The 12,055-nt window shown below is 44.8% G+C and overlaps 1 protein-coding gene across 11 annotated transcripts in view; it reads left to right on the top strand.

Moving 5' to 3' along the window:
• grin2ba (glutamate receptor, ionotropic, N-methyl D-aspartate 2B, genome duplicate a) overlaps nucleotides 1-12,055 on the top strand; it is a 171,193-nt gene that overhangs the window by 34,395 nt on the left and 124,743 nt on the right. For all 11 annotated transcript variants that reach the window (XM_055005070.1, XM_055005064.1, XM_055005072.1 and 8 more), the window contains one exon: nucleotides 6,836-7,489. In XM_055005070.1, coding sequence (XP_054861045.1) covers nucleotides 6,836-7,489 — 654 coding nt within the window. The remainder of the gene's footprint in view (nucleotides 1-6,835; nucleotides 7,490-12,055) is intronic.

The raw sequence follows: 12,055 nt of genomic DNA, 5'->3' as shown, positions 1-12,055 counted from the left end.
GGTTAAAACCTCTTTTTTTGACAGTAAAATATGGAATGAAGCATGCTTTTTTTACCCTAAAATGAACAATATCAATACATTTCTTTATCGTAAATGTAGAAGATGTTTTACAGTAATTTTACGGTAGTATTCTAGCAACCACAGCTGCCCGAATTTTACTGTAAAAACATTTTTTTCTTTTACAGTGTAACTACAGAATTAACCTTAGAGACTTAAAGATAAGAACAAGGGTTTCAGTTTAGTGCCTGTGTAGTCTTTTCCCTTCCTACCACCTGCCACATTGCCACAGGTTGTGTGTGTGTGTGTGTGCGTGTGTGTGTGTGTGTGTGTGTGTGTGTGTGTGTGTGTGTGTGTGTGTGTGTGTGTGTGTGTGTGTGTGTGTGTGTGTGTGTGTGTGTGTGTGTGTGTGTGTGTGTGTGTGTGTGTGTGTGTGTGTGTGTGTGTGTGTGTGTGTGTGTGTGTGTGATCAGCCGCCCCCACGTCTCGCTGCTGTGTGGTCAAAGAGGTTGTCCAGGTAACGTTTTCTTTCATCACCTGTCAGCAGTTGTTCTGGGTCAGGGCAATGTGCCGCGGGAGGGTTTAGCCTTGAATCACAAAGAACGCACAGTATGGTGCCAAACAATTCAACAACATTAGATTATAGCCGCCAAAAATAGTTGCTATTCAGAGTCTTTAGAGTCTGTCTCCCCGCAGAACACTTAAAGCCACATATGAAGTTTCTCCTCCTCATTTCTTCGTTTCTTCTAATGAAATCACAAGCCAGCACTGACAAAAGAATTATGCTTGTAAGAAGCCTCAAGTGTGCGTGGGTTTGGACGTAACGGGCAATTTTTCAGACTCCTTTTCTGCTGCTGCAGCTTCTGACATATGAGCCTCTCTTCGTGACATTTTTATTTCAATTAAAAGGAGAAATGAAGCCGCCGCAGTACGCCTGACTTAGCAGTTAAGATAATATACATGCTCCATAAACGTTTAAAGTCATCCACAGATATATGTAGAGAGATTGTCTTTCTGTGCCATCTTCTGCTGTCTTTTCTAAATATCAAACCGGGCAATAAATGTGAAAAACTGCCAGTCGCCTTTGTCCTTCAGTTTTCATGCAAATAACGCCATCGACAAACCTGACACTTAGCACATAATGAGAAGAGGGTGATGAGAGAGTGTGAGCGCAAGAGAGAGATAAGTGGGAGAACTGAGAGGAAGCATTGTTCGACGATAAATCGGAGGGGAAAAAAAGGGCTCCGTAGAGTTAAAATGAAAAAAAAAGAGGGGGCTCTAGGGAGGAAGAGAACGATGGGCGCCTCAGAGTCCCTTCTTGCTGGGAACGGAGACCATCACGCCAGTAGATCGGTCCCGGAGCCACGGCGAACATGTGATCGCAAACCCTGGCCAGTCGGCTTTGGTGAGTGGCTGCATCAGAACATCATGTACAGACACAGGTCCAAACACACAATCACACACACACACTCATACACCACCTTCCACCTCCACAGCAGGCTGCACAGACAGTCTGCATGAATATTTATCAGAGCAGTTTATAATGAGTTCACACTTTACACCAGTATTTTCTTTCATATTCTCACGTATTGTAGGTTTGGCAGCGATTCTGGCATCCAGCTGATTTCTTCTCTCATTAGTATGCAGCATGGCGACCCGCAGTGTGGCCTGGTCACATCCCCAAGGCAGAGAGGGGCTTGCCTCCTCACAATGCTACCACCGACTGAAAAATATGTTTTTAATATTGTCACGGGCCGTCCGCCGTTGAATCAATTTCAAGTCAAAGCCGCCTCATTGCTGCAGATTAGCGCTAAGGTTACGTTTTTCTGCTGGCTTTCGTTTGAACAAAAAAAACATAAATGTCACTTCTAAAAATGCATTAGCGAGAGCAAAGCCACTGCTAGCGCTGTTCACAACCTTTCAAACCAAATTCATCAGCTGCACACACATTTCTGCTGCCCACGAGTGCACAAGCCATTCTCGGCAGTAACGCTTCCTGTCCTGTGCAGATTTATTACTGCGAGAGCAAAATATGTTGTGATTGGAACAGAGTGCTGTTCCGTCACATATATTAAATACAAAACTCAAACAATACGCTGTCTGTTTGTTCACCTGTAAAGCCAGGGAGGTTTTTTTGATTGACAGGTAAGCCGATTGTCCTGATTACGTGTTGTATGTGTGTGTTTTTTTCCATACAGAACCGCTTTGTGACTTATCCCTGTTAACATTGTGTGATTTATAGATGGCAACAAGGAAAAAAAGCTGTAATATCTTTTGTCATGCCTCATATCCTCCTGAGAACTGAGGAAAAAAAATATCTTTCAATTTAACTTGTTTTGGGATTTCCTGCTGATTGGAGCTCAAACAACTCACAATTTAGAATTTTATACAAATATTTTTGTTTTAGATTTTACAACATGTCCACTGTAGTAGACAACAGATTGATTTTACCGTAAAAAAAAAACAAACCCTAACCCAACACTTTGAAATCAAAATAGCCCGACAAGTAAACAACAATGTCAACCCATTTTCTAATCCTCAACTATTTGGTACAAAATTCTCTCAGTTTTGTGCCCTACAACAGTGTAAAATTTAAGAGGTTGAATGAAACATAGCTATAAACAACTATTTATTCATTACATTAATTACTTTACATTCAGCGTGTTTATTACCCTGCAAATAAATGTGCTTTGGGTCAGAAATTTGAATGTAAACAAAGAACTAGCAATCATGTCCATTACAGCTGACATTCATAAAGGGGAGATTTCCTGACAAAAAGTGTAACTGAACTTGAATGATTCCCAACATGTTCATAAGCAAGAAAATATATGATTACCATAGGTCAAACAACGATATCTTAACATTTTCCTCTTTCCTGGCAGGCGCCTTTAGCTGCCATCTCCATTTTGTCTCAGCATGAAAACAAAGTTCCCGTCATCCAACCCAAACACGAGATATCATTGGAAAGGCCAGAATGTCCTCCATTAAGCACGTCAGTATTTAGTACCGTAGCTCAAATGAGTGAAAGATGTAGACCAAAAACAAATGTGAAGTACAGAGGACATAAATGAATGGGCCAGGTCTGCCCTGTAACTTTACGCCACGACAATATGAGTCATGTTAGCCTTGAAGTTCATTAATTACCCCTTTAATTGTCCATTTGGACCCACTCAGTACATGGTTTTGTTTGGTTGGTGAAGGCAACTAATTGAATCACTGTGTCCCTACCTAACTGACCGATGCCTTGTGGCGTCTGGACAACAACACAGACTGAGGCAATCGTAACCAGGAACTCAGGACTGGAACCGCTTTTTGCTTAAAAATGTGACACAAAGGATTAGAATTAGAATTAGAATGACTTTATTGTCATCATACATGGAATGAAATAGCTTCTGCTGGACGGTGCACAGCAACAATCAATAAGAAATAAAATATCAACATTAAATAATGAAGTCAAATGCACATATACAACACAGCAATATTAAAAATGACAGCATGTGCAAAGGAGGCCAGATATACACAATATGGGCGGTAAATGAAATGGAATAAGAACCAGTAGAATAGGATAAATATGTTAGGAAATTACACGAAAGCAGCAAAAATGACATTGTGCATTCAGGTAGACAGGTGTTAACCAGTTATCAGCTGCTGATTCTTTGTCTCTTCATTCACCTCTCACAACGTCATTTTGTTTTGTCGGAACTTGACATACGCACACACAAAACATGTTTGTGTTCATGATAGATCACAGTTGTAGGCCATGAGATTAGTGAGACCAACCCTGTATGCCAAAGATGACATTCCTGTATAACTAAACAGCATTTTTATGTACATTATTACAGAAACATATTTCACACAGGGCTTTTAAACATGAGGTCAGCGTTGGCATTTCATTTTCACTCGCTGTTCGGTTAGATTTAGGAAAATATCAGCCTTGCTTAACACTTTTGCAATGACACCTGCATGTTTGAAGCTTGGTTAAGTTTAGGCACCAAAAGTCTGTAGTTAGGTTTAGAAAAATAGCACAGTTTGGTCTTAAAGTACAACCCTTTCACAATCCGTTATCTGGGTTACCCGGGTGATGAGTTCCACCCCATCTAATACAACATAAATGAGAAAAATAAATTGAAATTTGTTTGTGGTACGTCATAAACAATTCAGGAGAGAATACATTTCCCTCTAAACTGAGATTGAGGTTTCATTGCATAGGAACATAATTTCTTTGGCGACGGTTCTGGTGAAAGGGGCCAACAAATACAAACCACTGCTGAAGTAAGTAAAAGGAATTTATCAGCAGAAAAGGATGAGCGTGTGTTTATATGTGTAAGCAGACTTCGCCCATTCAGAAGCTTTTGAAGAACCAGAGAAGTGTGCAGCGGGATGGAGACCTTCGGGGTCCTCAGCTGTTGGGAGCTATGTGCAGTCCACCCGTGTGTTACTGATATGGCTGCTGTGTGCGCTGGTGTGGCTAATAGAGCAAATGGTGGGTGAGACGCGAGGGCTGGCTGTCGGGGAAATGGGGTCATTTAGTGTCACAACCTCGCTCGTGCAATTCACAATTTAATACGCGCCTTTTGTGTTTCTTTACGAGACGCGCTTTGACTCGCTGTGGGACGTTATGATGGCCTCATCTCTCACAATGATCGCTGGAGTTCCACAGCGCGTTGGTGATATAATCTGAACCCCGGGGGCGTGTGTGTGCAGCTGCAGGGTACTGTGTGCACGCGTGAAAGTGAGATGGTTAGTTTGGTGTGTGTGTGTGTGTGTGCGTTCACATGTAAAATGTGTCAAAGGTCTCTATGCTAATCTGTGCGTGAGAGGAATCAGTGTGTAAAATACACCCACTTCAGGGATGCACGGCGGAGTGAGTTGGACTAAACTGCTGCATTTACGTGATCAATGCTTATTACAAAATATGTGTGTATGCCCGTGTGTGTGTGTGTATCTCTGTGTCCATCAACTGTGTTTGTATGTGTGCGCATGGAGGCCTATTTTAATTGTTGCCATGGAAACAGAGTGCTGCCAGAGAAGTCCAGATTCAAAGAGTGCATCTCTCTCTCTTTCTCTCTCACTCTATAACTCTCTCTCCTCCTCTCTGTTTTTCTTTTCATTCCTCCTCTCTAATCTTCTCTCACTCCTTTCTTCCTTTCCTCTTCGCTTTCTTTCATCTTTCTTGCTTTCCACCAAGGTCCTCCTTGGTTTACACTCCGTCTCACTCGTTTCCTTCTTCTTCGCTCTCCCCTCCTCCTCCCTTCCCTGTGTCCTCTTATCATCCCTCCCTCGTTCCCTCCCTCCCACCTCTCCATCCTTCCTGGAGAGCCTGCAATTGACTGTTAACACAGGGACCTGTAATTAGAGCTGACGAACCTCCAGCAATTAGTTTTCCCTAAAGAAGTTGTTCTGTCATCTCCGCATACGTCCCTTTATCGCTCTTTTCAATCCGCTTCTTGCTTTTTCCTCCTCTCTGTCATTTCCTGTCTTATTAGCTGTCATCTTCGCCGAGTGGATATTGTTTTAGTGTTTTTGTTCTTGCCTTGTACCGTCCGTCCGCCTTGTTAACGGCAGTCATGTGTGAGATATACACACAATACGCCGCTCAGAACAAGTTTATGAGCAACTACACCCCCATCGTCCCGGGTATCTCTGCCCACAAAACCGGAGCGAACAACTAATCCCACAAACTGCACACCTACACCGACTATATGCCGATAAACTCAAGGGGACACATGCCCTCCCACTCACTCAGATGTAAACACAAACATCTTTCTCAGAGCGCCTTTTTCATGTCTGCCTTTGTCTCCAGCTGCGTTGCCGCTGTTCCACCTTGCTGCCGTCATCTCTTTTCTCCTCTTGTCTTCGCTGGATCTCATTTTTCCGTCCTCCTCTCTCTTTTTTCCCCCTTTCGCTCGCTCACCTGGCCCTTCCTCCCCCTCTGCATCCCCGTTAATGAAAAGCTCTATAAATAAGCTCAGGGAAGAGGGAGTCAGACAGCAAGAGAGAGGGAGAGAAAGAGAGAGATGGTCAAGTAGAACGTGGGAGGGAGGTGGAGGGATGGAAGGATGGACAGCAAACGACTGTGAGTTCTAAACTAGGCCAATAGGGGTTGAAGGAGGAGGGCGGGTATCATATCAAAGCCGTGCGAGTTGCTCCGAGCGTCTCCGCCGTCAATCACTTAATCAATTTCGTCAGTCAGTTTGTCTGCGTCTCGGGTTGGTGTGTCACTCATCTCGCTCCAGACACTTTGTCAGTCAGCCTGAGTTGGCGTGGAGTCGTCTTTTTCCCTCCATCTGCCCTTTCTGCCGTTTGCTTTTTGCTTTCCTCCTTCCTTCCCTCTGTTGCTGCCTCCCTCGCTTCCTCCCCTGTCAAGGAAACCAGCATCTCATCTGTAGGGAGAGTTTATATCCTCCATAATATATACTATAATGCTGCTTCAGAACATTCCGCGTGAATTATTGATCTCCGTGAGATTATACCTAAACCATATGCCATTATACTGTGTATCTGTGTGTGTGTTTATGCACTATTTATGTGTCAAGTGTGACCTCCTCTCTCATCCCTCTTTGTGCTTAAAGCCTTGTTTTCCACAAGGTTTCCCTCTCCTCCTCCTTTCTTTGCCCTCAGTGATCTGACATTGATATGCACTGATTCATATGATGCATGTGGCCTCTCGGCAATATACTTTATTCAATCAATGTTGCATGGTGGTATGTTAACCTCTATTTCTCTCTCTCCATCTCCCTCCTCTCCTTTTTTCCCCCTCTCTTGTTTTCCTGCTTTATCAAATCTCTGCCTATCTCCATCCATTTCTGCCCCCCTCTTGTTCTTCTTGTTTCTCCAGGTACTACTCTCCCACTCCTACACGATGCCTGTCTGCGGACGCCGCAGCCCCTCTCCACCTCGCGGCCATGCCGGGGCCCGCTTCTCCACCTCCCTGGTTGCCCAGGAGCAAGCCCGAGCCCCGCATCCACCCCCGCCTCCGTCGCTCCACCGCCGCACCGGCACCTCTCTCGGCCTGTCCCTCCTTCTCCTGCTGCTCTGCCTTCTCCACCTGCCCCCGGCCTGCCACTCACGGAGAGAGAAGGGCGGGGGAGGCGGGGGAGGCGGCGGTGGTGGTGGCGGCGGCGGCCACTACATCCCCATCCCCCAGCCCCCTCCCCACCACATGGCCCTGCCCAACATCCTGCGTGGCCTCAGCATCGCCGTCGTCCTGGTGGGCAACTCCAGCGAGGTGGCGCTGGCCGGGGCCCGAGAGAAGGAAGACTTCCTCCACATGGCGCCCAACGTCGAGGTGCTGACCATGAACGAGACTGACCCCAAAAGCATCATCAAGAGCATCTGCGACCTCATGACGGAGCACTGGCTGCAGGGCGTGGTGTTCGGAGACGACACCGACCAGGAGGCCATCGCCCAGATCCTGGACTTCATTTCAGCCCAGACCCACATCCCCATCCTCGGAGTGCGCGGGGGCTCCTCCATGATCATGGCTGCCAAGGTAGGACGCTTGCACCCCACCGGCATCGGTTATGTAAAAACAAAAGGCGCTGGCATTTACAGTAACTGTGCGAGGAAGTGTGTGTAGGCGGTTTAAGTGTTAGAATATTAAAAAGCGCTCACCTTGGAAACAGTGAATGGAAAGTGTTGATGAATGCAGAAACCTGTGCTTCCATGTGAAAGCTGCATAAACTGTTTCCAACTGATCAGAAAAAAATGCCAAAATCGTCCAAGCACATTTACACCTCGCATTTTAATTTGTGCTCTTGTTATTGGACATCCAGCCTGGACAAGACATCTACTTATCCAACTGCCACTGTAGTGTAAAATGTAATGCTGTTTGGTTCTCACAAGGTCAGTCCACACTCCAACCTTAAATCTCTGCTGGATTTCACTTCGATTGGCTGCAGTTTGCTGTCAGTCATGCTTGTACTGCTGTTGCCCCTGTGAAATCTTGTCATGGGCCGATTACGTCACCCTACACAGAGAGCTTTTTCCAATCGACTAAAGATGCATTTAAAGATTCTAGACCGGCTGCACACTTTGAAATACTGTCGACATTTTTCTTATTAGGTTTTCTAAATGTTAACTAAAACAGGGTATATTTGACATTTGTTCGATTCAGCATGACTCTCCTCCACTGTGATGGCCCCAATAAATAATATCATAGGCTGAGATACCCTAGTGACCCTTGAATAATTACATAATTGGCTTTAGGATCTGCCTTTACTGCCCTGTCCTTTTATCATTAAGCATCCCTAAAACAAAGAGGACATTTTTACTGGTTTTCCAATTCCTCCTGTACCGCCATGCTGCTTGAGTATTAACACTGTGTGCAGACGGACAGACAGGCAGGCAGGCGAGCGAAGCCGGGGTGTCTGACTTGAAAGACAAACTGCCAACAGAGCTGATGCCAGTGACAGGATCAGCTGGAGATTGCACCAGGACAGAGAGCTAGATCTCTGCCTATTTACTCGCCCTTGCCTAATGGGATAAAGCAATCTGCTACTGCTTTATCTCTGTCCGCCTGGGATCTAGGTTTGGACTCCATTCCACAAAATCAGCTCATTCATTTGGTACTTTGTGCATAAAGCTGCGTGCAGCTGTATTGAACAATAAACGTTTAAGGAAGAAATTTATGCTCATGCAGGCAAAGTAGGACTTCAGGCTGTTTTTCACTGCAGGAACTTATGGGCTGTTTTTTCCAAATTTCATGTATGTGTTCCAACTGCAAGAACCGCCCCTCATCCAGGGCAATTTTCTGGGGAGAAAAATGTACTACTCCAGGGTAGGGCTGGTCTGAATAGCAATTTCTGGGCTCCAGATTTTCGGGTCCAAATAATGATGAATATTCGGCTCGTCGGTCTCGGCGCTGTTTGATTCAGGAGCTCATAGGGTCCTATCTCTACCATCGCTGTTTCCATATTGTCATCCTGTAGATTGTGTGCTGACCTTCTGGTTGCAACAGGTCGTTGTACCAGCAGAGACATGAGTCGCAGTGACACAGCGAGGCCAGTGGCCACCACTGAAGCTCTTCTCTCTGTTCCTTCTCATTACAGCTCTAAAGGGGGGAATGGCAGGGAACGTCCACTCCCATTTAAAATGACTCGTTCAAGCACAGAGGCTGCTGTACAGCTCTCACATTTGCTCACAGTACATTCACAAACCTTCCCCGCTTTCAGCTCCGCACTGCAAACACATGTATCTTTAACCTCCAACCTCGCTAACCATATGTCCTGAAAACATAGAAATTGTTCAGAGCACTCCAGCCATCCTGTTAGCGAACCAGCAGCTGCACTACATGTTAAAATGTATGTTTGTGTTTGATCGCATGGAAGATGCAGGCATGTGGGAGGAACAAGGAGGTGGTGGGGCAGTAGAGGAATGCGTGGCTTTATGTGTGTGTTTGTGTGTGTGAAGGGAGAGTATCAGTCATTAAGCACACGTGCCCTAAGTGCACCAGGCAGCAGGAAAGAGCAGCGTTTTGTGGCAAGGGTTTAAATGGATTTCCCCGGCCACAAGCCAGAGTCTGCCTCTCCTGAGAGCTCTCTCCTGGCTGCACCGAGGGCCCTGGAGAGTGTGGACGGGGCTGTGCTAAGGCTCAGTCTCCAAACGGATTTGTGTCTGCCTAATGGGCTGAGACAATGGAGTGGCGAAAATACGATAGAGAGGGATCAGAGGGAGGGGAGAGAGAAAGACATGGGGGAAAGTAGAGAAATTGAGATAGTGAGGAGAGGGTGAGATTGGGTGGAAGAAATTCTACTTTGAGCGAAAACGAGAAGGAAAGGAGAGGCGGGAACTATTTTAAGGGTTTTGACCATATCAGGTGGGGTTCAGATTTGCTCGTGGAGGTGTTGGACAGATAAGGATAGAGGGCAAGGGCATAAAAGACACTATTTAGACTGGCAGGAAAGAGGTAACGGAGACAAAATGTTGCTGAAAGTGAGTGGTAGATGTTGAGACTGATAAAGAGAGAGAAAACAGAGTGAGGATGGACACTTTCCTCCCTTTTTGACAGCAGAGACAGAGAAAAAGTGTTAGAGAGTAAGTGTGGAAGACAGAATGAAAGGTAGACTTACACAACTTAAGAAAAATTGTGTGTGTGTTTTTTTTTTTTCCGAATGAGGATCTCTAGGAAATGGACTGACAAAGATTGGAAAATAGGGATGGCAATATGAGGTGTTTATCTTACGGCCATCTTCGCGCCATCACACACACACAAACACACACAATTGCGTGCACCCGTCAAGACTGAAGGCCAAATGCTGCTATTACAGTTGACAAGCCAACCCCTCCTTTTTTATTACACATCCAAGGAAAGACGACAATAGAGAGCGGCGCAGAAGGGGGAGAGTACAGCATTTTGATTTTTACTGCGGGCTGGAATGGAGAAGAATTTGGAGGACTGGTACTGGAAGTTAATTCCGTAAAATGTACCCTCTAGAGTGGACTACTGTAGTGTTGCGTGAGGACACAGGTTAAATTGTGTTGAGAATCATTTTCTTCTGCTCACATATGCATCGAATGTTACTTGGTGTTTGTGGTAATTAAAAACAAAGCTAAGGAAGGCGTTTTGTGCCAGTGGAAGATATGTAGTAACGCATTTGTCTCTCAATCAGCCTTCTGAAGTGTCAGAGTAGCTCATCCATTAAAAGTGGGACTACAGCTACCACGCTACAGGGTGTCTCTAAAAATTTGACATCATTTCATTGCATAATAATTTGTTTAAAATTTGTTTGCTCTTTTTGCTCTAAAAAGTGTATGGATTGGACGTGGTAATGATGGAGACAATGTGCCGTTGAAATGGCCCCCACGCTCACCCTACCTAACACCGTGTGATTTCTTTCTGTGGGCTTATGTGAAAGGACTGGTCTATATCCCACAACGACGTCCATTTTTTTGGGACACCCTGTAATTGTGTGTCTGCATGCAGCATGTCAGCGGGAACAGAAGTGGAGCCAAAGGGTGACCAAGTCTGTCCATTCCTCTAGTCACCCCACACAACCAACAGTGAATCCCACTGGTGGGTGAGTGTGTAAATGGGTGAATGAGAAGCACGTCGGAAAGCTCTTTGGAACCTAAAGTTAAAAATGGCACCAGATAAGTGTGGACCATTTATGTAACTTTACCTTTTTTCTGGACGTTTTTTTTTTTTTTTTTTGCTGAACCATTTCTTTATCCGCCATTGTTACTCCGCCAAGGAACACGTTGGAGTTAAGTGACGATCGACGTACGTGAATCCTTCCTTCCTTCCGTCTGTGCACAATGTTACTCAAAAACGGACCAACGGATTTGGATGAAATTTTCAGGGAAGGTCAGAAATGACACAAGGACCACCTCATTGGATTTTGACAGTGATGCGGCTTATAGTCTGGATCCACGGATTTGTTAAGGATTTGCCTTTGAGATAGCATCATTGTAACCATGACAACAAGTGAACGCTACCCAGCTGCCTGCTGATGATCACATGATTGCGATCCAACTACAAATCCACCGCTGCGCACTTATCGGAAATGATACAAGGAACAATTGATTAAATTGTGGGGGTGTTTCTGAGTCCCATCAATTCCCGCCGCCCGCTACATATTTAGGTCACACGATTCGGTATCCGTACATGATGTACACATGCATAACACATGCCTCACACACGCCTGTGCTCAGCGCAAGGTCAGGGAATGAACAGTCTTGGTGGAGTACTGCACTCTCTGAGTGCTTTTCTTGTTGACACATACAACCAATTAGTTCTCACCAACCAGAAAAAAGTTTGCACTGATTTTGTTGCAAATCAAAGATTTTTATGTTATATTCACTAGAAATAAGAATGCATCAGTTTCATATGCAAATATAAAAGGTGTTTGGCCGTTTTTTTATTGATTAAATTATACAGTTTTAGGTTTAGCTGTAGATTTAATTGAAGCTCTATATTTATATTATGTTATTATATTATAATTATCTTATGAGCCTTGTCAACAGTTTGAAATAACCTTTCTTGAACTTCTCTTACAGATTTTTTTAAGCAGTTGAAGGTTATATGCAAAGTTTAGTATACTTTGTATGAGTTATCATT

This window comes from Amphiprion ocellaris, chromosome 19, assembly GCF_022539595.1.
Source record: "Amphiprion ocellaris isolate individual 3 ecotype Okinawa chromosome 19, ASM2253959v1, whole genome shotgun sequence".
NCBI classification, from domain to species: Eukaryota; Metazoa; Chordata; class Actinopteri; family Pomacentridae; genus Amphiprion; species Amphiprion ocellaris.
The sequence above is the reverse complement of the archived record's forward strand: the minus strand, read 5'-3'. Positions and strand labels throughout refer to the sequence as shown.